The sequence below is a fragment of the Myotis yumanensis genome, unplaced genomic scaffold (genome assembly GCF_028538775.1).
Source record: "Myotis yumanensis isolate MYYU_CA2020_CCGP unplaced genomic scaffold, mMyoYum1.0.hap1 SCAF_2, whole genome shotgun sequence".
NCBI lineage: Eukaryota > Metazoa > Chordata > Mammalia > Chiroptera > Vespertilionidae > Myotis > Myotis yumanensis.
In genome coordinates, this window is record NW_027223753.1 from 14,062,683 (window position 1) to 14,090,032 (window position 27,350).

General features: G+C 43.1%; 1 protein-coding gene across 3 annotated transcripts in view; it reads right to left on the reverse strand.

The window, feature by feature from the left end:
* Positions 1-684: 684 nt before the first annotated feature.
* The window catches only part of LUZP1 (leucine zipper protein 1), an 83,980-nt gene continuing 57,314 nt past the window's right edge, over positions 685-27,350 (reverse strand). For 2 of the 3 annotated variants that reach the window (XM_070404323.1, XM_070404322.1), the window contains exons 2-4: positions 26,430-26,536; positions 6,951-10,138; positions 685-4,783 (exon numbers count right to left, since the gene is read on the reverse strand). In XM_070404323.1, coding sequence (XP_070260424.1) covers positions 4,628-4,783; positions 6,951-10,019 — 3,225 coding nt within the window. In that variant the 5' untranslated portion in view covers positions 10,020-10,138; positions 26,430-26,536 and the 3' untranslated portion in view covers positions 685-4,627. The remainder of the gene's footprint in view (positions 4,784-6,950; positions 10,139-26,429; positions 26,537-27,350) is intronic. The other variant, XM_070404324.1, reaches the window with a different exon arrangement.

Genomic DNA, 27,350 nt, shown 5'->3' on the forward strand with positions numbered 1-27,350 from the left:
AAGGTAAAAACTTGTAGGAACAGAATGTCTGCCTATTCCTTACCCAAGGGCTCTTAAGCAGACTAAATGCGAGTGTATAATCTGCTTCTAGAAATCAGATTTAACTTGCATTAGTGAATTCTTCCCTAAATGAGGTTTTATTCTTAGTAAGATTTAAGGGATATTACATTGGTGGTCTGAGTGGAAGGCTTTTTCCCTAGTCTTGGAATGAGTGACAGTAATTAGGAAATTTTGCACACCAGGATCAGAGCAAGTGGTCTAATTGATGTAAAGGTGAGAGCAGCAAACAGTGGGAAGTATGACGACTTTGGAGCCCAGCTCGGCCATTAATATTGTTACCTTGGGGCAGGGAGGGCGTGGGTAAGGTGTTTGAACCAGTGTTAGGTGCTTTTGTTTTTTAAATAGATGGCATAGGCCCCTTGAGAGAAGACTGTTTGGTGTGTGATAAGCCTAAAAATAAAATGTAGCAATAAAATAGGTGCTGTATGATTCTAATACCAATTCAGTTCTGGCTTCTAGGTATGTTCTTTACTAAGCCTCAGCTATGTTTCCAGTCCTTACAGCACCAGTAATTGGCTGAGAATTTTAAATAAAATACAGTGAAATATACTAGCTGCACCAACGTATAGAAAAGTTGTACGCAGAGATGACATCAACACAAATGGCATCACTGACTCACACACATGGAAACTAGGGAGCTTTATTGGTTACATATTGTGCTGCAGAGCCGACAGACAGCATGAGAGCCAGAGGATACATGCAGACAGGCAGCTTCAACTAGACACATGCACCCAAGGAGCCCTGAGTCACTGCTCACGGCTTTGCCCTGGTTTCCAGTGGCAGGGTTCTGGCCTCCTTGGTCCCATGCTCGGAGCAGGAATGTAGAAGCTGCTGCACCTAGACTCCAAGGGCCAGGCGGGGAGGCCCGAGCACCTGCCTGAGCAAGTAAGTGTGGACCAACAGATAATGTAATAGTTTTTGCGGGCTACTTCCCTAGCCCTCCCAATCTTTAAAATACAAAAAATAGACTTTATTCTCTTAAAAATACATTCCATTCAGTACATTGTTCTGAGCTGTGAAGCAGCAGGAAAATAGGGCCCCTTTCCTATGATCTTGGTTGAGGCTTTGAGGAGAACCCTGTTCCCCACGCAGGGTATTCAAAAGATAATCCCTAAAAGCAGCTCTTCCAAAGCAGTCTGAACAACCAAAAACAAAACAAAATAGAACACCACGCCAACAGAGGCAGCTAGGGGCCAGACCAGAGGCTGGGTCCCTGTTCCCTTATTGGAAAGTGGTAGCACTTGGCACTAACCCACTAAATATAATGAACTAAAACTGCTCCAGGATGACAAGTCCAAGATCAATATAGACCCCTTCACACCCCAGGAGAGAGGGATGATTTATGTGCAAGCTTGCCTGTGGACAAGGTTGGAATCCTTGGCCCCACTGCAAATCCCTGTAACCCACATTATAACTGCTTCATTGCCACTCAAAAGCAGAAACAGCCACTGCTTCCTTTTGCCCATATTCCTGCAGCTTTCTCCAGTTGTTTTTAATACCAGATCGGTAAGAGACAGGTGAGAGCAGGTAGAAGAGACCAGCTCCTGGCTTTTGGCCAGCTCTATTTCCTCCAGCAAAGCAGCTCTGGAGAGCCAGGTTCCCCGCCTCACTAGGACCCTCCCACAACCACATACCTGCCAGGAAAATTCAAAGTTCGAGCTAAGCTGCAGAAAAGGCCTGTCGTAAAGTGGGTTTATTGGCTGGGACAGGGAATATTTGGCTTCATTAGAGAACTATTCAACTACCAGGTCTCCCTTTTATTTGGATGTTTCTCCCAGAACCCCTGATGGTGAGGCCTGGGTCCAGATGGTCTCACCTAGGTTGCTTTTCAAAAATGTGTCTTCCAACTTTGGGATCTGAGAGCCAGCCTTGCCAGCCATTTGAAGCCCAAGATAACTGAGCCTATAGCCTTCACAGGCTATTACAAATGGTATTTTCTATAATGCTGAGGACATTTCTTTAAAATCTATTTTTCAGCAGTTCTAGAAAATGTGCAGATGAAACAAAATATCCTGAAATAACTGGTACAACCAAACCTTATTGCACTCAGATTTTAAGATAGCCGCCCCAGCGAGAGAGTATCAGAGCTGTCCCTCTTCCACACAGCATTTTGGGTAGCGGCAGATGTTGATGTTGCTGAAATGTGAAAAGATCCAGACTTTGGCACCAGGAGCTACAGCACCAGAATCCAGGGCTCCAGTGCCCAAGATGAGAATTATCAGCGAGAACTTTGAAGGCATGGCTTGGCACTCATGTTTCCACCAGCAGAGAAGAGCCACAGACTTTCCTATACTCTTAGTTGACCACAAATAGAAGTCAGTTTCCTTTGGACTGTCAGGGTTGCCAACCAGTGAAGATGATAGGGAGGCAATAAGTGAGAGGTTGCAGCCTTGAGAAAGCTAGTTTCTGGCTGGTGACCCAGGAGAAGTCAGTAGGAAGAGGTTTTGAAAATTGCATCTGAAGTTGAACATCTGAGGCAGCAACGTGAAGTACAGGCAAGCCTCATGACAATGCCTTGAGATTGGCAAAACTCCAGAAAATGGAAACAGGAGCAAAACATTCCTGTCCCTGAAAGGACGGTAGGTGCTCCCCAAGCCTCCAGGGCTGCCAAGTCTGATGCAGACATAGGGGGGATGAATACTGATTCCCACACTGAGTAAAGCCAGAAAAGATGACCCAAGAAGCATAGAACAGGACACACACCAACTGGTGTTATGGAAAGTGTAAGCAGGAGATACTGTGTGGCATTGGTGCCAAAAAGGGCTGCAGAGATCATCAATCTAACCATGTTACAGACTGGAAAAATGAAGCCAACGGAGCTCAACCTCACGATTAAAAGGGCCCAGGAAAACCATCAAAAGACACATTCCCCAAACCCATTTGGATGACTGACACCTTATAAAATCGAGAATCACACCCCCACCACCCAGTGGGATGATGGAAAAAGAATCTTAGAATGCCAGATTTAGGACCCTTAGAAACCATTTCAAAGAACTCATTTTATAGATAAGGAAACTGAGGCAAAGTACAAAGCCATTAAGAAAATCTACCCTGGCTGGTTTGGCTTGGTGGATAGAGCGTCAGCCTGCGGACTGAAGGGTCCCGGGTTCGATTCCGGTTGGGGGCACGTGCCCGGGTTGTGGGCTTGGTCCCCAGTGGGGGGGGCGTGCAGGAGGCAGCCGATCAATGATTCTCTCTCATCATTGATGTTTCTCTCTCTCTCTCTCTCTCTTCTTTCCTCTCTGAAATCAATAAAAATATATTTTAAAAAAAAATAAAAAAAAAAATCTAGCTTTCCTGACTCCTGCTCTAATGCTCTTTCACTATGAAGGAAGTCTTTGCTTCATAAAGGTAGCCTTTGAAGGGGATCCCTTTTTTGAACTGAGAATGCTACAGAAATAGTGTCAAGATTACATGGTGTTTTTTTTTAACTTCCCCATGTGAATAAGGAAGCTAATCAGTTTTTATTTATGTGGCTTCCTGAAAAGTTTGCTGCATTCTGAATTGTATAAATCTGGGGCCCTTGATGGGCATGTGTTACCTTTCCTCCCATGAAGTCATCATCATGATAGTTGGTTTGCAGGAATCATGGACCCACTCCTATAGGAATGCATCAGCTTGGTAAAGTGCGATACCACCTCCCTAGGGGATGGAGGAGGAGGAACAAAGTCCAGGCCTTTGATGGAGCTATTGCTTTGTGGAGTGACTAAAGGGAAAGTGCTTCTTCCTGTCCACTTTCCCCTTTGCTGGGCGCTTCCTAGAAGGCAGAGTATGCTGGGTCAGGCCCAGTTTAGTCTGGGAATATTCCGAAGGTGGAAACAAAGTCAGCGTGAAGTCTCCAGCCACAGGAGAGAAGCAGGCAATGCCAGTAGCATTATTGGTGCCCAGGGAAGGAGATGCATGAAGTTTGTGCACTTCCAGGTGCCTTTGGAAGGTGAGCTGGGGTCGGGGAAGGGATGATGTCATTCCAATAGGTGGGCAGGTATCTGTCTCTGCCTCCAGAAAACAGATGTCAGCAAGGGGGCCAGGTCATAGTCCCATAATCCCCTAGAGGCAGCACAGACCTCTCGGTAAAAGTCTGAGGAATTCCAAAGGGGAAAGGAATGGAAGCTCCCTAAATGGAGCTGATGGCTGGTAAGTCTTAGTGTCGGTACTTGGGTCCCGAGGGCAGACAGGGAGTGAACTGGATGTGGTGAGGAGACCAAGAAATGAGAACATTAACTGCGTGGAAGGGGCTATTGTGTGGTAAGGATATAAGACATTTCTATATCATTCCCTATTTGGGGGCCAGAGTGGCCGATTCTACCGGGAACAGGGCAGGGACAAGGCGAGGGGACTCATGCATCAATTGGGGAAGGCTGGGCCTGGGTGACTGTCCAGCTTGTAGTTTCTGATCTCCATTGGCCACCTGGCAAAAATGACCTGAGCCACAGCCTGGCTCTCTGCTACAATCTCCCAGCCAAGGCCTTGTGTCTAGCCCAGTGAACTGGCCTGGGATCCTTCATAGGATGAGAAGGTGGAGGAGCTGAGCAGGAGCAGAGGACACAGGAGACCTCACCCGGCTGGCTCAGTTTTCCTCAGCACAGGGCCTGGTTGGTCGTGACTGTTCCTCAGCCTGTGCTTGCCCAGGCTCTGACAGCCCCTGCTTCACGGGCAGTTCAGGCCGTTCCATGGAGCTGTGTGGTCGCCTGTAGACACTGAGTGTGCAGTCATCACCTTCCTCCTGTGCCAATAGATGACAAAAGTGAGATATGGAAGACAACACAGTGAGTAACAAAGATACCCTCACTCCCTATCCCTGTTATCCCAGTGGTCCCTCTCCAGCCTGGCAGAGGGAGACCTAGCCCAGACAGACCAGCAAAGATAGACAGGCCAATATAAAAATTCCTTGGAAATCAGAGTAGACTGCAAACTCCAATCTGCTAGGAACTCCTAGGGTAGCCTGGGGGGTTCACAAGTGAACAGGAGCTCTACAGAGTACAGGGCCAGGAATGGGGCATGGGAGTGGTACCCTTAGGTAGTAGCCAGTGGTCCTCTAGTTCTGCACAAGAAGGCTGCATGCTTCTCAGGGTGAGAGCCATTTCCTTGGTGGGTAGGCAGGAAGTATGCTGAAACAGAAGCTGGACAGCTCTTTTCCTACTTCCCACCAATAAGTCACATTCCTTCCCTTTTGCATGCCATATCCTATCTCTCCTCATCACATACCTTTCATCCTATCTCAGATAGCCTGTTTCAGAGGGCTAGACACCCATCTTTCACTCTCTTCTCCCAGACTTCTGCCTTGTTAATGTTTTGCTTTGGTGCTCCAAAGCAAATTAAGATCAAAGGACACAAGTATGAGTGAGAAAGGGTGGCAGGTTACAAAGAAGAGTAGACTTAGAGATAGGAATTCCAGATTCAAATCTTAGTTCTTCCAGTATTTCCCTTGGGTGGCCTTGGATAAGGCACTTTCTGTCTCTGACCTTCAGTTTCTACATCTAAAAAAATGGAGATAAAACCTGCTCACAGCTGTTGGAGAGACTGAATGAGATAAGTAGGTGGAGAAGAGCTTTGTCAAGTGTTAACATCTATCTTCTATATATATAAAAGCCTAAGCAACCGTTCGACCAGTAGCTATGACACACACTGGCCAATAGGGGCAGACGCTCAATGCACAGGCATGGAATATGGAACAGACTGATGAATCTCAGAGGGAAAGAGGAAAGGGGAAGGGAGGGAAGAGATTAACCAAAGATTTTTATATACATATTAGAGGCCCAGTGCACAGATTCATGCACCAGTGGGGTCCCTCAGCCTGGCCTATGGGGATCAGGCCAAAACTGGCAGTCCGACATCCCTGAGGGGTCCCAGATAGCGAGAGGGCTCAGGCCAGGCCAAGGGACCCCACCAGTGCACGAATCTGTGCACCGAGCCTCTAGTATAGTCATAATGTCTAGATCCAAAATGTCATCACAGGCTCCACATCTAAAAGATACTCCCAGTGGCTTCCCCTTCAAATGCTGTTCTGACAGTCTGACCCTCAAATAAGGAGGAGCTTCTGGATTTATCTATCCTGTAATAAGCTACAGGAACCAGCCCTGCCCTCAGACTGATGATGTAATAGGCTTGACAGGTATCTGGGACAAAAAGATGCTCAGGCATAAAGCCTATAAAGTAGGCCCAGTGTAAGCCCTAGCTCTCCTCATCCCTCTACATCAGGGGTGGGGAACGTTTGGCCCACGGGCCGTATACGGCCACCAATCATTTTGTCTGGCCCTGCCAAGACGTTACTGGTGAGTTAATTACATGTTTGACCAAATATAGCAGGTTAATTTTTAGGTTAATAATTTTCATGGCCCTCGAATGATGTTATAAATATCCAAATCGCCCTTGGCAGAAAAAAGGTTCCCCACCCCTGCCCTACATGCCAGCAGCTGGCAAAGATCCTCTGTTTGAACTGAGGCAGCCAAGAATTCGTTTCCCTGCTCCATCTCTGCTCTACAGAAAGGGCCCTGGGCTTCCTCTTACTCAGAGCTTCCCTGCAGCTGTTTCTTGTGTTTCTAGGTGCTGCTCTGTGGAGCCAGAAGGAGAGCTCCATTGGCTACTCTGGCAACCCAAGAAAACAGAGGCCCTAACTCCTTTTTTGAGGCCTGCATACGTGAAGACAAATACAGGAGACAAATGGGAAAAAGGATTTTTGGAAATTCATGCTCCTCTGTCAAATACCTTTCTTAAGGTACTTTATTGTTTAAGGGCAAACTTGTCTTATTTTCAACAGTTATCTGAGCTACCCACTGTTTCCCAGCCCCATGGTCTCCATAATCCTGAGTCACACAAGCCAGGACAAAGGGGGCAAAGAAAAAAAGGGAAGGGGAAGGGACGGCTGAAGTGGGGAAAGAAGTGGGACTTACCATGCCTGCCACATGGTTCCAAGCCGCAGCCGTGACAGCATCGCCTACCCGATTCCGGCGAGTGAGCATCTCTGACACAGTGAGGCTACTTTGGGTCCTTCTAGAAGAGAGCTCAGGGGCATCCCCTGGGTTTCCTACCCTTCGAGGACCCTGCTCCAAAAGGTAAGACCTGGGCTGTTCAAGGTCAGAATAGTCTGTAGAAGACCTCTGGGTGTAGGCATTGGTAGATACCACATGTTTACCTATCTGAGTTGGGGGGTCTTCTAAAGAGTTCAAATCTCGCCTGCTCTTCCAGGCATTCCGCACAGTAACATGCCTGGCCTCTGAAGGGCTCACCTCCGAAGGGGCACTATGGCCTTTCCACCTGACTGTCTCTGCAGGGGGTGCATGGTTCCTCTCCACCAGATCCGATGGCTTGATTATAATGCTGCTCCGAGAGACCACTGTTTCAGGCCTGTTCTTCAGGGACCCATCTCCCATTCTCTCAGCCTCTGTGAACTGCAAGGTGATGTCATGTTTGTGAATGGAGACCTCAAAGGGAGAGTTGACGTGGTTGCTCACTGATGTGAGGTCTGGTGGCCCAACCTGGATATTGCTGGTGGATGTGTGCCTCTCCCGCGGGGCCTCACCTGGGGCGGCTCTTGGGCTGCTGCTGCTACTGTTGTCAGAGGGATAGATAGTAATGCTGCTTGTCACTTTGTTTGGTCCTGGTTTGGAGGTGGATGTCTGTTTCTCCAATGTGGCCTCAGTTCCAGACCCTCCCATGATTTTTTTCACATCTTTATCAATGATGACAGGTTTGATGACAGCTCTGGACCGCAAGGCCTCTCTGGGACTGAAGGGCCTTTGACTTTTCACCCCAGCACCATTGGCCTCTGGGAATTCCACAGCATTGGTGGAGGCTCTGACAGGTTTCACAGATTCATTTTCTGTCCCAACATCTTTATCATCCCCCGACAAGGCAGTTCTAAGGCCCCCTCGGGATCTAGCTGTTTCTCTAGAGTTGGGCTGTTGTTTGTGCTCTGGCTCTGGAGTGATGGTTGTGTTTACCAATTTGGCGGTAACAAGAGACGACATGTCCATGTCGTCATCTGAGTCTGGCTTCTCTCTGCTACTAGATTTGATGACTCGACACCTTAGGGCCTCATGCTGACTGCTGTCTTCCATCACAACTGCTACAGGTTGATCAACTCCTTTATTTGGGGTTGAAAAACCCTGAAGGATGTTCTCTTGGCTTCTGGAGCTATAAGGATACTTCGATGAAAGTGGAGCCTTAGAATTTGAAGAACTGGTCTCAGCCTCTGGGCCATTGGCAGCCTTTTTGCCCTTAGAGAGCCCTTCTGAGGAAGATCTTCGAGATGAGGCCAGAGCGCCAATGGCCTTAGAACTGCCAGAGTCTGCGGCCTGAGTTACTTGACTTCCATTGCTAGGCGCCTGCCCCCTCTTGCCAAAGAGGGCCTCAGTGGAGGTGTCAGAAGCCTTGTCAGCTCTACACAATATGTCATTGGGAGTAGATCCATGGGTGGTATCACTAAATGTTCGTGTTGTCTTCTCTACTTTTCCCTTCAACCCACTCTCAGTGCCTGGCTTAGGAGTACCCCTCCAAACCTTATTGTGCTCCTGAGCAGCGGGAGGGTAGCGGCTAAGCACTGATGGCTGCTCCCTGGACTTCTTCCCTTCACTCTGAGAGGAGCCAGATGCAAATCGATCTTCAGTTCTCTTTGTCTCCTGAGTCCCACTATCTGTACCTGCCCCTACGTTGGAAGCTTTGGCTGCCCTCCTGTTCGTGAAACCGGGAGAGGAAACCTGCCGGTTGCTCAGAGAATAGTTCTCATTGTTAAGAGCAAACTCCCTGTTTCGGTGCCTTTCCCGCTTATGCTGAGGAGACAGTTCCCGAGATGTGTGCTTGGACACGGATACCTCACTCCCATGGCCTCTAAACTTAGTCCTCTCGTGCCTGCCTTTGCTAGACAGGAACGCATCCTCCCCTTCCACCTCCCCATTCTCTAATTCTTTCTGTTTCTTGATTTGTAGCTTTATCTCCTCCAACTGGCTGGCTAAGAGTTTGTTTTTATTTTGTTCACTTAGGTAATTATCCTGAAGGTCATTATTTTTGGCCCTCATTTTCTTAAGCTCTTCTTCCAAAGATTCAAAATGTTTGATTTGTGTCTTAAGTTTCTCAATCTCTTGGTTAAGGTCTTTGACTTTATTGTCTTCCTGATTTCTGTTCTTTTCATTTTCAGATTTATTTCTTGTTTCATTCTCTACCTGCTTTAGATAGTCCAGAGTGCCCTTCCTTCTTGATTCTTTGGATGGCAGTGTGGAAGAGATACCGTCCTCAATCCGCAGGTCATTCCTTTCCAGAAGATTAGAAGCATTCCTTGTATAATCTCGGTTCATTTTTTTGTTCTGCTCCAGTTTTTGAGTGAGCTCTTTTATAAGTTTCTCATTTTCTTTCTCCTTTTCATTCAGGTATTTTCTCTCACTTACAAAGCTCAGAGTTAATGATTTCAGCTTTTCTAACTCTGACACTAAACTCTGCTCAGTTTTATCTAGGCGGTCCTCGGAAGATTCCAGTTCTTTCACTTTGACCCTGAGCATTTCCAGCTCAGAGGAGATTTTCTTCGTCAGGTTTCTCTCCTCATTCAGACTCAAACAGAGTTGGGTACAGTCATTCTTACTCCTGCTAAAGGCCTCCTCTAGCTTCTCCAGTTCAGCCATTCGTTTCTGAAGCCGCTCAATCTCAGATTTCAGCTCCCGGGTGAGGTTTTCCTCCTCTTCAAGTTTCTCCTTCATCAGCTGACACAGGTCCTCTGCTTTCTTAATTTCCTCATCTTTGCCTTCGATTCTCAGCACTCGTTGCCGCAGCACTTCAATCTCAGCCAGCATGCTGGAGTTGCTGCCTTCTGCCTGAATCACCTTGTCCTGCAGATCCAGGAGCTCATCCTCTGCTTTTTGGAGGTTTTTTGTGGCTTCTTCCAACTCATCAAGGCGGCGGCTTAGACTCTGTAACTTAAACCGCAGGTGGCGGCTGGAGGCAGTATCCTTGTAGTTTGTAAACTCAGCCATGTCTACCGCCAGCCAGTGTGAACTCCAAGGGGCATCCAATTCCACTCGAGGGGATGAGAAATGGTTACCTTTCTTTTGGCATCCACAACCTTCTTTGGCAGCTGGAGACCATTATCACTCTACAGACGGAAAACATAAAGCATGTCAGGCAGTAAATATAAAATCTGCACGTCAGCTCTCAAATGTGCTTCTTGTGCCTAAAACATAGCAGGTGCTCTAATTTGAATAGACCTACAAGATAAGGTTCTTTATGGCTGATAATGAACTGATATATAGTTTCAGCCGAATGAAGAATTCCACCAGTGCCCTGGCCAGGCTGGCTCAGTTGGTGGGAGTGTGGTCCCCTACACCAAAAAGGTCGCAGGTTCGATTCCCAGTCAGCGCACATACCAAGGTTGCAGGTTCAGACCCTGGTTGGGGCACTTTCAAGAGGCAACCAAAAAAGAAAAAAAACACACAAAACAATAAAAACAATACCTCCGGGCAGCATGGCAAAAAGACACAAAAGAATGCCTCATTTCCCGTGAGAAAATCTTCACCATTTGCCATCTGCATAATCTCAGGAGAGTCATTAGTTTTTCTATAAATCATTAAGTAAACAGCCTGGGTTTTACTTAGTTGTAAAATCGGGATAATGAAGCCTACCATCTCTCTCCCCAGTACTGTTCTGAGATAATGCATGGAAAGCTCTTGGTAGGAAAGCAGTAAACAATCCTAAGAATGTTAAGAACTATAGCTTCTGGGAAAGCAGCAGACTAGTGAAAAAAAAAATCACCTTATTGACACAGGAAGATAACAGGACCTGGGTTCTTTTAAGGCAGAAAGGGAAGATAGAATACCTAGAGAATGAGTGGTCTAGGATGACTTGCTCTCACTGAGAAGCTAACCCAAAAATGGTCTCAGCCTGGTAATATCCATGGGAAACCTACCAGAGGTAAACAAAAATAGTCTGGAAAGAGAGTTCACACAAGAGTCCGTCCCACTGATGAAGTCCTGCTGAACCTGAGTTTGCAAGTCCAAACTACAAAACACGTAAGGACCACTCTTTTATTATGACTGAACAAAAGAGATTTGCACCAATAAGAATCAAAGTAAGATAGGCTACAGATCATAAATTAAGTCATAAAAGAAGGAATCAAAAACAGGACACAATAACAAGATGCTATCAATAAAGATCAGATTTTTAAATTAACCAAATAAAATTTGCTAGAAATGTAAAGAAAAATAGCAAATAGATGCTAATGAAGAGTATAGTGGTTAAGAAGAGATATGAGGAAATTACAAAAGGCAGCACATAATTAAAGACAGAAAAAGTGAACGAGAGGTTAATAGATAAGGAGAAATACAAAAGAGGTCCAAAAGTGACAAAATTTAATAAGTAGTACAAAAGGAAGGGACAGACAGAATATGGGGGGAGGCAATCTGTAAAGAGCTACTAGCTAATAAATTTCAAGAACTGATAAAAGATAGGCAATGGAGCTCGGCCGTCATGGCTTAGTGGTTGAGCATTGACCTATGAACCAAGAGGTCACAGTTTGATTCCTACTCAGGGCACATGCCCCCCAGGTTGGGGGCTCAATTCCCAGTGTTGGGTGTGCAGGAGGCAGCCAATCAATGATTCTCATCATTGATATTTCTATCTCTCCCTCTCCCTTCTTCCTCTCTGAAATCAGTAAAAATATTTTTTTAATTAAATAAAAAGATATGCAATGGAGCCTCATATTCAGGAAGCAAAGTCTCAACCAAAATTAAATCTGTGCCTAGATGAGAAGGAAAGGAAAATAAAAACCTAAATGTTGCCCTAATCGGTTTGGCTCAGTGGATAGAGCATCGGCCTGCGAACTGAAAGGTCCCAGGTTCGATTCCGGTCAAGGGCATGTACCTTGGTTGCGGGCACATCCCCAGTAGGAGGTGTGCAGGAGGCAGCTGATCAATGTTTCTCTCTCATTGATGTTTCTAACTCTCTATCCCTCTCCCTTCCTCTCTGTAAAAAACCAATAAAATATATTTTAAAAAACCTAAATGTTTATTAACAGACCCTCACTGAAAAAAATATTTCTGAATGTACTTCAGAATACAGAAACTGATCACTTAAAGAAGGCATGAGATGGAAGAAGGAATGGTAAGTAAATAAATTTAACCCCAACAAGCACTGAATCAGTTAATAACAAAAATTAATTGGTTGGGAGGGACAGGATAAAATCAAAGTGGAACTAAAACATTGGACAGTAATAACATATAAGTCAGAAAGAAATCACATTTCAAGAAAAACACTATTATTTGGTAATAGACAGTAAGCATACTGAGAAGGCATTAATAAGCAATATATAAAGAACTGCTATAATATTAACAAAAACTCATTTAAAAAAATTTTAGTATGTTTTTACTGATTTTTAGATAGGAGAGGGAAAGACAGAAACATCAATCAGCTGCCTCCTGCATGCTCCCTACTGGGGATCAAGCCCGAAACCCGGGCATGTGCCCTGACCAGGAATCACTGGTGTAACTTCTTGGTGCATGGGACCATGCTAATCCACTGAGCCATCTGGACAGGCAACCTCATTTTTAAATGGGCAAAGGACTTGAATGGCAGTTTCTCCAAAGATGATATCCAAATGGCAACAAGCATAAAAAAAACATGCTCAGCATCACCAATCATTCAGGAAATGCAAATTAAAACCACAATTAGCCCAGCTAGTGTGGCTCAGAGGTTGAGCGTTGACACATGAAGTCACAGTTGGATTGCTGTTCAGGGCACATCCCAGGTCGCGGGCTCGATTCCCACTAAGGCGTGCAGGAGGTGGATCAATGTTTCTATCCCTCTCCCTGCCTCTCTCTAAAATCAATAAAAATATTTTTTAAAAAACAAAAACACAATAAGATATCACTTCACACCCACTAGGATGTAGCCAAGCGTTGGTAAGGATGTGGAGAAATTGGAATCTTTGTACACTGTTAGTGGGAAAATAAAATGGTACAGCTACTATTTTTTACCACAATAAAAAAAAAAAAAAACCTTTAAAAAAATTTAAGGCAGTAAAGAAGTAAAAGCCACAGAGAAGGTAGGGCAGACTTCCAGTTTCAGGTCCAGCATGTGAGCAGCCTAGAAGTCATCACTTTGAACAAACTGAAAATCAGTAACTCTTTTTAGGTCTACCTGAAAACTGAGGTCACAGAGAAAAACTCTTCCCCCCAAAAATTAGACAAGTGGATTCAGAAAAATCACAAATTTCCACAGTAGAAACCTCCATAAGAACTAGTATCAGGTTAAGAAAACCTAAACTGCAATTGACAATTGCTGAAGCACAGTGTGAACAACTCAGAGTTTAAAAAAGCTCTTAGTAGGTGATAAAACCCCAATAGGTTAGGCTCTCCCTTTTAACCATTTCATTTCTCTCCCCTAAAAATCAATAAAAAGATTTAAAAAATAAGACAAAACAAAAAAACACACACACACAAAAAAACCCAACACCTAGGCATAGCATATTCACACTGCAGAAAATCAAAGATGAAAAAACCTTAAAAGAAGCCAGAAGAAGAAATACCTATAGAGCAAAAGTAAGAATTACATCCAATTTCTCAGAAATCACGCAAGAGGAGAGTGGAGTGAAATATTTAAAATGTTGAGGGGGAAAAACACACCAACCTATAATTCTGTACCCTGCAAAATTATTCTTTAAAAGTCAAGAAAAATGCTTTCTCAGACAAATAAAAATCGGGGGGATTTGTTGCCAGTAGGCCTGCCTTGAAAGAAATATTAAAAGAAATGCTTTAGTGAGAAGGAAAATTATATAGGTCAAAAACTCAGGCCACATAAAAAAAAAGCATTAGACTAGGAATGAGTAAAAGTAAAATGTAATTTTTAATTTTTAAAACTGATTTTAGAGGAAGGGAGAGAACACAGATTTGTTGTTCCACTTATTTGCATTCATTGGTTGATTCTTGTACGTGCCCTGATTGGGGATCAAACCCAAAACCTTGGCATATTAGGACGATGCTCTAACCAACTGAAGTACCAGGCCAGGGCCTAATTTTCTGTATTCCTACTAGTAAGTGATCTAACAGATAACAGTTCAAAATAATAGCAACAATATATCCAATGGACATAATTTACGTATAGACGAAGTAAATGCCAGCAATGACACAAGGGACAGAAGAGAGAAATTAGGATTACGTTTTTATTATAAGGTACTTGTACTTGAACTTGAACTAACTCTAGGGCAACCATTAAAAAAAAAGTTTAATTGATATGCTAAGAAAGGAAAGAAAATGGCACCAGATAAAATGCTCAATCAAAGCCACCAAAGGCAGAAATAAAAGACAAAAAACAAGGGCAACAAACAAAACAGTAACAAATATGGTAAATATTAATCCAACTACAGAATCACTTTAAACATCAATAGTCTATATCACTTAAAAAGGATTGTCAGAGCGGATCAAAAATCAAGACCCAAATTGTATGTTATTTACCAAACACCCATTTTTTAAATTTTAATGAAGACCTATAGATTAAAAGTAAAGGAATGGAGAAAGCTATCCCATGTTAATACTAATCAGAAGAAAGCTGGAGGAGCTCCATTAATTTCAGACACCACACTTCAGAGCAAGGAAAGTTATCCAGCAAAGAGGAGTATTACATAATGATAAAAGGGTCAATTCTCCAAGAAGATACAATAGTCCTTAAAATACACATGTGTTTGCCGAAACCGGTTTGGCTCAGTGGATAGAGCGTCGGCCTGCGGACTGAAAGGTCCCAGGTTCGATTCCGGTCAAGGGCATGTACCTGGGTTGCGGGCACATCCCCAGTAGGAGATGTGCAGGAGGCAGCTGATCGATGTTTCTCTCTCATTGATGTTTCTAACTCTCTATCCCTCTCCCTTCCTCTCTGTAAAAAATCAATAAAATATATTTAAAAAAAAAAAATACACATGTGTTTGTCTTAAAACAGAGCATCAAAATACATGAGGCAAAAACTGACAGAACTGCAAGGAGAAATGGATGAATCCAATACTACAGCTGGAAAGTTCCATACCCTTCTATCATAAATAGACAGACCTAGCAGACAGAAAATCAGTAGGGACATAATTAAACTCAATCAACTGGATATGAAGGATATGGACAGATTACTACAGAAGCAAAATATACATTTCACATGGAACATTCACCAACACAGACCACATTCTGGGCCATAAAACACCTTAACAAGCTGAAAAGAATAGAAAGCATACACTGTATGCTCTCAGACCACAATGGACTTAAACTAGAAATCGATACCAGAAAAATAGCTGGGATATCCCCCAAATACTTTAAGATCAAACAACACATCGGTCAAAGAAATCTCCAAATTTGTGGGGTGTAGCAAAAGCAATATTTAGAGACAAAGTTATGGCACTACATGCATATATTAGAAAAGAACGAAGATTTACAATCAAAGATGACATCTAAAACTAGGGATTTAGGAGGGAGGGAACCATAGTTTAAGCCATAGGAGAGCACAGCAATCCCTGGTGAGAGAAAAACTGCATCAACAATGATTCCATAGGAAAAGCCAGGGGGAAAGAGAAGCAACCTTAAGTGGAATCTGAGGAGATGCCAAATGCCACTTATCTCAGACCCCAAGATCCCTTCCATTGACTGCACTTTGAGCCTAGAGCCACCAGATGGAGCCCATACCCAACTCAAAACACTCCAAAGCCTTAAGGGTTGGAATTTTAGAGCCTCCCTACCTCAGCCTCTCAGATTCTGCCTTCTTTCTGATTATTTCCCTCTCCACCACTCTACCTCCCCGGGCACAACTTTCTCTGTCACCTTCACTTCTTCCTGTCTCCCCGTCTCCTTTTCCCAGCTTTCTCATCTGCAAAAATGTAGAGAGAAAATATCCTAAATTTAAATATTTTTATAAGACAGAAACCATTTGATTCCACATTCTGGGGAGATCGAAGATGGCGGCATAGGTAAACACCGGAGATTGCCGCCGTAAACAACCACTTCAAAAATACAACTAAAAGTCGGAACGGACATCAACCAGAACCACAGGAAGGCTGGCTGAGGAGAGACTCTTCAACTAGAAGCAAAAACAACAGCATTCCGACGCTCAGAGGAGGCGTAGTGTAGAAAATTTAAAGGTACGGTGGTGCGGCGGTGCGCGCGCAAAGCGGGCTGGCGGCTGAGGGCGCGGTTGTTGTTTTCAATCAGGAGTGAGTCTCAGACTCTGGGCTACAGATCCGGGCGAGTCTCTAGGGACCCAGACTCAAACGGGAGAAGCGGGACTGTCTGGCTACGGCCCCTCCGAGGTTTGCAGCGGTTGCTGGGACAGAGAGGCAGAACCCCTGGGGACGGACTGAGAGTGGCCATAGTGGCTCCCTCCCCCCGCCCTGTTGATCCCGCCCGCCCAAGCTCTGCGCACAGCCATTTGCCGATCGCCTCAGGCAAAGGCTGGATTAGCGCCTCCCCAGAAGACAGACGTTTTCCGCACAGCTGATTCCAACAGCCAGTCGGCCTGGTGGTCAAATCCCTCTAGTGTTAACTACAACAATTAAGGCTTGGCTAGAACAAGACTGCGCACAGAGACCACAAGGGGGTGCACCAAGAAAGCATAAAAGATGCGGAGACAAAAAAAACATGACAGAAATGGAGGATATGGAGCTAAGAATCGCAATTTTGAGGGCTTGCCATAAATTTGTGCAGAGCCTCATGAAAACTAATGAGACCCTCGATGCTACGATAAAGAAATTAGAAAGTAAGCATACACGGACTGAAATAAAGAATATTATACCCAATAGCATGACAGAAATGGAGGATATGGAGCTAAGAATCGCAATTTTGAGGGCTTGCCATAAATTTGTGCAGAGCCTCATGAAAACTAATGAGACCCTCGATGCTACGATAAAGAAATTAGAAAGTAAGCATACACGGACTGAAATAAAGAATATTATACCCAATAGCAGACCAGAGGAGCTCAAGAATCAAACCAAAGATTCGACAAAAAACACCCAATTGGAAAAGCAAAATGAAAAAAGAATCCTAAAGTGTGAAGATAGTGTAAGGAGCCTCTGGGACAGCTTTAAGCAGTCTAATATCAGAATTATTGGAGTGCCAGAAGATGAGAGACAGCAAGATATTGAAAACCTATTTCAAGAAATAATGGCAGAAAACTTCCCCCACCTGGAGAAAGAAATGGACTTACAGGTTCAAGAAGCGCAGAGAACCCCAAACAAAAGGAATCCAAAGAGGACCACACCAAGACACATCATCATTAAAATGCCAAGAGCAAAAGACAAAGAGAAAATCTTAAAAGCAGCAAGAGAAAGAGGCTCAATTACCTACAAGGGAATACCCATACGACTGTCAGCTGATTTCTCAACAGAAACTTTGCAGGCCAGAAGGGAATGGCAAGAAATATTCAAAGTGCTGAATACCAAGAACCTACAACCAAGATTACTTTATCCAGCAAAGCTATCATTCAGAATTGAAGGTCAGATAAAGAGCTTCACAGATAAGGAAAAGCTAAAGGAGTTCACCACCGCCAAACCAGTATTATATGAAATGCTGAAAGGTATCCTTTAAGAAGAGGAAGAAGAAGAAAAAGGTAAAGATACAAATTATGAACAACAAATATGCATCTACCAACAAATGAATCTAAGAATCAAGTGAATAAATAACCTGATGTACAGAATGAACTGGTGATTATAATAGAATCAGGGACATAGAAAGGGAATGGACTAACTATTCTTGGGGGGAAAAGGGGTGTGGGAGATGCGGGAAGTGACTGGACAAAAATCATGCACCTATGGATGAACACAGTGGGTGGGGAATGAGGGTGGAGGGTGGGGTGGGAGCTGGAAGGAGGGGAGTTATGGGGGGGAAAAAGAGGAACAAATGTAATAATCTGAACAATAAAGATTTAAAAAAAAAAAAAAAAAAAAAAAAAAGACAGAAACCATTTCTCTCATTCCCATCCATGTTTCCTACTGTGAGTGCCACATACAAAAACACTACTTTGGCCCTGGCTGGTGTTGCTCAGCCTGAGCTTCTAAATTGTACTTACTCGCCCTAGCTGGTTTGGCTCAGTGGATAGAGTGTCGCCTACAGACTAAAGGGTCCCAGGTTCGATTCCAGTCAAGGGCACATGCCCAGGTTGCGGCTCGATCCCCAGTAGGGGGCCGTAGGGGGCCATCCAGGGGGCAGTCGATCAATGATTCTCATCATTGATGTTTCTATCTCTCTCTCCCTCTCCCTCTCTGAAATCAATAAATATATATTAAAAAGATAAAAATAAGTTGTACTTAGTCAACCAAAGCAACTGATTTTAGCCTCTTTTTTAAATTTTTTTCAATTACATTCAATATTACCTTGTATTAGTTCCAGGTATGGAGCATGGTTAGACAATGATTTTAGCTTCTTAACATATTTGGCTCCCTCAAGACTAAAGAAATAGTTTCACCACTTTTATTTAAAATAAAACCACTTACTTGACCCAATCTTTTTATTTTAAAAATGAAGGAACTGAAACTTAGAAGTAAACACTGTGATTTCTCCAGCAACTTAGTCTCCTGTTCTTCCCATTGTGTAAAATCATCTCCCTATAAACTTTTTAAGTGTTTTTACAAAGTGTGCAGTTCTGATTATACAGACCAATAAAAACAATAAGTTATAAAGGAAACCCTTTCGGACCTCACGGACCACCAGCTGGTGACTGCTGCATAGACAATATTAAAAGTACTTAATATACATGCTTTCTCTAGGGATCTCAGATCTATTGTGTACTTTCCCTTAAATTACTTCCCTGAGGTTTTCTCATCCATACAAAGACAATATGCCATGGCTGGGTGGCTCAGTTGTTTGAAGCATTGTCCTGGTCTGGGCTCATGCAGGGGCGGCAATCAATGTTTCTCATGTTGATATTCCTCTCTCTAGGATTCTTGCACTGGAGGGGGGTGGGTCATCCCTCAGCCCGGCCTGCGCCCTCTCGCAGTCCAGGACCCCTGGCTCCTTACTGCCCACCTGCTCGCTGGTAATTGTTGCTCCTTAGCGCAGCCGCGGAGGCAGGAGATGCTCCCCCCACCGCCACTGCGCTTGCCAGCTGTGAGCCAGACGGCGCTCTCCCTGTGGGAACGACCAGTCGCTATGATGCGTACTGACCACCAGGGGGCAGCTCCTGTGTTGAGCGTCTGTCCCCGGTGGTCAGTGCGCATCATAGCGACTGGTCGTTCTGGTTGTTCCGCTGTAATGGTTGCTTAGGCTTTTATTATATAGAAGAAGATATGTAATATATATATTAATCCCCAAGCATATAAAGCACTTAGCAGAATGCCTTGCACATAAATCACAACAAACAGTAGTGGCCATTACTGTTAGCTTTCACAACATCCTTATGGGATAGGGCCCTGGAACTTGCCCAAGGTCACACAGCTAGTAAGGATAATCAGATGGAGAACCCAAGTCTGGTTTTTGTTTTTTTTTAAGAATGCTACCCTTTTTGGCCAAGTCACTGATCTTCTCTATATATCATTAGCTCATTCCTCTGAAAAAATATTATCACCCCAACCTACCACAAAGCAAAAATAAAGTCAGTCAAAGCACTTTGAAAAGTCCTATGTATACCTAATCTTCTTAAAAACAGTAACTGGCTAAGATCAAGCCTCCACCCAGGGAAAAAAGGAAATGGATCGAAAATGGGTTTGGAGGGTCACTATATCTGACCTTTTGGCCCTAAATATAGCCAGAGGGAAAAAATGCTTTGTTTCCTCCAGGACCATCCATAAAGTGCCTCCCACATTCCCCATAAGCATATTTATCCAGGTAAAATTCGTCCATTCAGTAGACATCTCGTGCACCCAGCCAAATGCTAGAGAGATGCTTAAAATCTAAACCTGCCTTTAAGAAATCAGAAAGGTAGAACCAATTATAAAACAACTAGAGGCCCAATGCATGAAATTCGTGCAAGGGGCTCGGCCCTCGTAGCCCCAGCTTCATCCGGAAGGTCGTCCGATGGTTGTTCTGTTGTTCAGTCTAATTAGCATATTAGCTCTTTATTATATAGGAAAATAAAGAAGCCTCCCTGACCATCTTGCCTAATACAGCACCCACCCCTTGGATCCCTCTTCTCTTACCATGCTGTTTTCCCTTAGTGCAGTGGTTCTCAACCTTCTGGTCCTTTAAATACAGTTCCTCATGTTGTGACCCAACCATAAAATTATTTTTGTTGCTACTTCATAACTGTAATGTTGCTACTGTTATGAATCGTAATGTAAATATCTGATATGCAGGATGGTCTTAGGTGACCCCTGTGAAAGGGTCGTTCGACGGCCAAAGGGGTCGAGACCCACAGGTTGAAAACCGCTGCCTTAGTGCATCTTACTGCTCAGAAGAAGTGACTGTGTCTGAGGATGGGGTCTGGGAAGGAAATTTTTTATAGTAAACCTCAGAAATAAGAGGAAAGTGAAGCAAAGGAAGGGTAGTCCCATATTTTAATGCCAACTCCTCCCTTTCCCCTGCCCACCACCACTCCCAACACACACACACACAAGTGTCTACCTCAGTTCCAATTCATACTGGAAAGATACAACACCAAATTATGTCTCATTCAGGGCTCCTTTCTGCCAAAGTTCTCGAACCCAGTTCCAAGTATCCCTATCCAGCATTTTGAAGGCTAGCTCTTCTTGTCGTTGGTGGGCCAAGAAGGTCTAAAATAGAACATAACCAAACGTGCCCTACCCTTTTCCTCAACACAGCTGCCATGATTCACTTCCTGTTCTCAAAAGCATTTAAAGTAGGGGGCTGGTACATTTACTTTAAAGTTTGACAGTATTCATATAAATATACAACTTGACTTTTAGTAAATATTTCAGGCTTTATAACACCTAAGGTCTCTGTCCCAAATACTCAACTCTATCATGTCAGGAACATGGTTTTTTATGTTTTATAAAGCAAAATGACATGGCTATGTTTCAATTAAACTTTATTTACAAAATCAGGCAGTGGGCCTGTGGATCACAGTTTGCCAACCCCTGATCTAAAAGAAAATGGGAGAACTATTTTTAAGCAGCTTCCTCATAACCATTTCTAATGACCTGTAATTCATGTATTTTAGATATGCAATCCCCAGGGTTAGTAGCCCAACCAGTATGTAGAGATTCTCCAGGTTGGAAGGAGCATCTGAATCTAACTTCCCGCTCCATGAAACAGTTATCAAGGAAGTAGTCATTCAACTTCTCCTCAAGCACTCCTAATGACAAGAAGGACGTTTGCCCGGGCCGGGTGGCTCAATGGTTGGATCATCGTCCTGTACACTAAAAGGTTGCAGGTTCAGCCCTGGCCACTGTGGTTCAGTTGATTGGAGCATCATCCCATGTAACGAAGGGTTGCGGGTCTGATTTCCAGTCAGGGCACATACCCAGGTTGTGGGTTTGATCACCAGTCAGGAAAAATATAAGAGGCAACCAATCAATGTTTCTCACATAGATGTTTCTCTCCCCGCCCCCCCGACCCCTCCCCCTCTCCCTTCCTCTCTCTCTAAAAACTTAATTAAAAAATATAAAAAACTGAAAAGAAAAAGAAAAGGTTGCAGGTTTGATTCTCAGCCAGGGCACATACCTAGGATGCCGGTTCAATCGCGGGTTGGGGCGTGTACAGGAGACAACGAATAAAAATTTCTCTCTCACATCTATATTTCCCTCCCTCCCTCCCTCCCTTTCTTTCTCTCAAAAAAGCAATTAAAAAACAAAAAAATATCCTCTGGTGGGGATTTTTTAAAAAGACACTCATTCCCCCCAAGGCAACTCATTCCATCTTTGGACAGCTCTAAGGGAAGATATCCTACTTATTTTTTTTAGCACATTTAACACTTGATTACTTGTGAACTGGTTTACTATCTCTCTTTATAAGAATGTCAGACTCATGTCAGGAACATGATTTTTTTATGTTTACAGCTGTTTTATACTGCTGTCTCTCCAGCATTTTCAACAGGATCTGGCACATAAGGGTATAAAATAATTATTTACAGGGAGGGAGGGAGAAAGGGAACAAAACAATGCTGCATCTGGGGAACTTTAAGTAATTTAGCAGGACTTATATGAGAGGCACAAAGGAAAAGCAGAGCAAGTAATTTAGGTTGGAGTGTAGACAGGGTGCAACACAGAAGCCCTTGAAGTCTCACAGCAAGTGCAGAGGCTAAGGTGTTAATGTTTGAGGAACGAGTTTACCATTGCCTTCCTCCCCTCCCCTCTTCCTTCCAGCCTCCCCTGCCCCATTCTGATGGAGAATATCTTTCACTGCAAAACCTTTACAAACAACCCCTCCCCAACCAGAACGCACCACCCTAAACTCTGTAGATACTTCTATCAGAGTATCCATGATACTTGCTTACATGTTTGTATTCCTCTACTGGGCTCTGAGCTACGAGAGCAGGGACTATGCCATCTTTATTTTTCTGTCCTAGGCACTGAATACTGTGATGTGGGGCAAGGTTGAGAACCTTATCAATGTTTGGTAAGTAAACGAAGGCAACAATCCCACAGTATTCTGTAATGACCAAACGACATCTAACAAATTGTTTTCATATCCAGGCAACTACATTCTAGGAAAGAGAATTAACCTTCATGCCAAAGGTTGCAAATGCAAATGCCAAAGAGATATGGCCAATGCTGTAAGTGACAGCCTGGTAGGATGAAGGCTAAGAGGGAAATGTATTTAACTCAAAAAATTTTTAAAGGAAATAAAAAGACCAGGGGTAGGCAAACTTTTTGACTCGAGGGCCACAATGGGTTCTTAAACTGGACCGGAGGGCCGGAACAAAAGCATGGATGGAGTGTTTGTGTGAACTAATATAAATTCAAAGTAAACATCATTACATAAAAGGGTACGGTCTTTTTTTTTTTTTTTAGTTTTATTCATTTCAAATGGGCCGGATCCGGCCCGCAGGCCGTAGTTTGCCCACGGCTGGTATAGACCTTTCAGAACACACTGATATGCTTGCAAGTGGATAAAGGAAGCAAATTTGCAACTTGTCTTGGACAAAGGGATTTAGGCAAGAGAGTAACAAAATCAGAATTGCATTTTTGGATGAACATTCAACAGGATAAACTAGGGTTCTATTGAAATAGTCAAAGGCAAGAGATGGAATAAAGGGGTGATAAAGGGGTGAGGGTGGATTTGAAAGATGACCTCGTCGATCCAGTTTTAATAATGAGGCCCAAGACTGCATGAGCTAATCTGGCAGCTTTATTACCAGTTTGTAGGTTCATACTGAATTTTTTCCCAAATAAACTGCGATTAAACCTAATTAATTTTAATAGCCTGAATATGGGGCTTAATTCTTATTTCTTTTGCAGGCAGTATGGTGCACTGATTAAAGATTACATAGTGTGAAGCCAGAAGCCTAAGTTTAAGCCCTGATTTGCCACTTACAAGCTGTATAACCTTGGATAAGTTACTTGACTTCTGTTTTAATACCTACCGTAAAGGGTAACTGTAAGTGGAAATGAGTTAATGCATGAAGTGCTTAGACTAATATCTGGTCCATCTTAAGTGCCATGTAAATTTAAACTTAAATTATTTACTATATTTTGCATTTCAACTTGAAAGTTAGTTCCAATCAATAGTTTCAACTGTCTGTTTTCTACACCTTCCAACTTGCAAGCATTGACTGTTTATAAATCTGATAGGCATGTCTTTTCAATGTCTTCATCCAAATTGATGTTCAAATTGTGAGACAAAATATAACCAAGAACAGCCCTCCAGAATGGCACTACAAAACAGCCTGTCTAGATAAACAATGATCCATTAATTGGTACTTGTACCAGGTGTACTGGTTAATAATGCAGATTTTTTTCAATAGATGGAGTTACACATATGTTGATATATATGCGATTTGATATGCATGCTATTTTGTTAGTATTGACCTCAAGCTTCAAAACTTCATGTCAAATTATCTGAAGGTGTTAATATCATGGATATTTTTACACTTAAAAATGTCGAATTTTGTGCCAAAAAAAACAGCATTTGCGGGCAGTTTTAACTCATTATTTTGAAGAAAAGTGCTGATGAAAGTTATCGTATACTTCGGGAAGCTTATGGTGAACATGCTCCATCTCAAGATACTTGTGAATGCTGGTTTAAATGCTTTAAAAGTGATGATTTCAATATGAAAGACAAAGTACGTCCAGGTCAACCAAAAAAGTTTGAAGACCAACAATTACAAGCATTATTGGATGAAGATGCATGTCAAACTCAAAAACAACCTGCAGAAAGATTAAACGTTGCTCAGCAAATAATTTCTGATCATTTACAAGCAATGGGAAACATTTTAAAGGAAGGAAAATGGGTGCCACATCAACTGAACAAAAGACAAGTGGAAAACCGAAAAGTCATCAGTAAAACGTTGCTTCAACGGCACAAAAGAAAGTCTTTTTTGCATCTAATTGTGCCTGGCGATGAAAAGTGGATTTATTTTGAGAATCCCAAACGCACAAAATCATGGGTTGATCGAGGTCAACCATCACATCGACTACAAGGCCAAATCGCTTCAGAAAGAAGAGAATGCTCTGCATTTGGTGGGATCAGGAAGGTGTGGTGTATTATGAGCTTCTAAAACGAGGTGAAACCGTTAATACTGATCACTACTGACAACAAATAATCAATTTGAACCATGCTTTGATCGTAAAATGACCAGAATGGGCCAGAAGACACGGCAAAGTAATTTTGCTCCATGATAACGCACCATCACACACTTCAAAACCAGTTAAAGACACGTTAAAAGATCTTGCCTGGAAAGAATTAACCCATCCGCCGTATTCACCAGACCTTGCTCCTTCAGATTACCACTTGTTCCGATTGATGGCCCATGCACTTTCAAAATGTACAAAGAAGTGGAAAATTGGGTCTCTGAATGGTTTGCCTCAAAACAAGGAAAGTTCTACTGGGACGGTATCCACAAATTACCTGAAAGATGGGGGAAATGTGTAGCTAGCGATGGGCATTACTTTGAATAAAGCACTTTTGATGTTTCTCTTGAAATTATCATGTTTTCTTTGATTACAAAATCCACATTATTAACCGGTACACCTGGTACAATACCTGTATGAAGCCAGCCCAAAATGTCCTTTGTCTTAGGACCACATGAGAAAATGTTAAATAACTAATTTCAGTACTCAGGGACACATTATCTTTATAGTGCATTCCTGATTCTCCAGGCTAGGAATCTTCAAAAATGAATTGCCTTGCCCTAGCCTGTTCTCAGTGGTGAGAGCATTGGCCCACAGAGCATTGGTCATGGGTTCAATACCGGTCAAGGGCATGTACCTTGGTTGCAGGCTCGATCCCTGGCGTCTGGTCAGAAAGATCAATGAACAAATGAATCCTGACTGTCACTCCATCCAACCAGAAATTAATTTCATAACCCAATTCCCTGAGGTAGGAAAAATGCTCCAGGGACAGGAATAGAACAAGAATCCTGAACCAATTAATAGGACAAGAATTTGCCCAAAAGTTTCCCCACTCCCTCAAGAAAAGTTCTATACTATCCGTGACTAAGCCTATTTTGCAGTAGGGGTTATCATGAGAGTGAAAGGTCTCGCTAAGATTCCTTTCTATGTGCAGTCACTCCTATGCCTAGAGCCCAGTTCCCAGACGCGATCTCTGGCTGCCCTGTTGCTCTCTTTCCAGAGAACTTTTCTCTATTACCCAGCTACCTGGCGACCAAGACCACTGTTCCCTACTCTCCAGTGGCTCCCAACTTGCTTAGAATAAAATGCACTCTAAAGCTCTTCCCATAGCTCTGAGGCCCTCTGGGCACTCACAGCTCAAGTTTATTTTATTTCATTACTACTCTCCACTTTCTTGGTCAACATCAACCAATAAAATACTGGTACACAGAACCCTAGGAAAAGGAACTAGTTATCAATCGAAAATTTTTTTGTTTTTGTTTATTCTGCTTTGTTTTTTAAAGGTAAAGTCAGTCACAGCCTCAACCAAAAAGTAACTTTCTCAAGAGACGTTAGAGTACAATGAAAATAAGCCAGGCTTGGAATCTAGTCCTACCATTTACTACCTGTGTGGATGTGGAGAAGTTATTTAACCTCTCTCGGCTCATTTCCTCCTGGTGATGATAACAGCACTCACCTCCTAGGGACATAATGTATGTCAAGTAGACTGGGCCTGGCATTTAATAAGTATTCAATAAATGGTAGCTGGGCCTATTAAAGACTGTCAACTTCATGCAAAGATTTTCCTCCGTTAGACTGGCTAGTTGATTAGATCAGAAACCCTATGAAGTACTTAGCATAGTATATGGTTCATAATGGTTATAAACAAATACTGACTTTCCTCGCTCTCTCATAATGGTGGAAAAATTGTAGACTTCATAAATTACCCAAACCAGTGTGGCCAGGTTTCACTGCACAACCTACTTACCATTTAGGTAATTTAAGCTTTCAGTCAATGCTTCTAGCTGCTCCCCTCAATGGTTGTTGTCCTGGAAACACTCACTCACTATCTTTCAGTGGCAGTTGCCTCTTGACCTAGACAAAATAGAAAGAGGAAAAAAGAGACAGGTAAAGCATGAATCACACCAAGACTGGGCAAGCTGAACCAAAGCCCTGTCCCAAAGACCATCATATACAGTGCAGTGTCAGAAGAGAGACAAGGCAGAATCCGACTCTGCTGACTGAAGAAAGCTGGCTATCTCTTTCCCAGGGCAGAGGCGGAGTTGGCTCCAGGAGACTTCCCCTTTCCTATCAGATGATATGGTCTCAGTACAGACTACATTGTCTTTCCTTAAATTAACAGATCTATACATCCCTCAACAGTCTAAAAATTCATATGACATCTTACAGCTGGGAAGGATCACAGATATCAACTAGTTAAATGCCCTCATTTTTAAGAAAGGAACTGAAGCTTGGAAAGGGTGAATCACACAATTGCTTAGAACTAAAGCTGGGATTCTACTTAAAAATAAGAAAAGTGGGTAAGAAAAACAAACATCACTTGGCTATCTACCACACCTAAGGCAACATGTTATATGTTTTATGTAAGACATTAACACAGTAATGTTACCCTTATAGATAAAGAATCTAAATTTCAAGAGTCAAGTAACTTGTCCAAGGTCTTACAGCTTGCTAGTAACCAGGTAGTCAGAATTTAAACCTAAGTCTGTCTGACCTAAAAAGCCACTTCACCATTCTCATTGGGTTGCCTTCTAGACTGGGTTCTCAAAAGGGCCCCAAACAACCCAGAATCAATTAAAACTAAAAACAGAGCTTCTCTGTCTGCAATCTTACCCTTCAGTTTTGTAATGAGCCTTCTTTTTACATGAGAGCTGAAAAGTGTAATAAC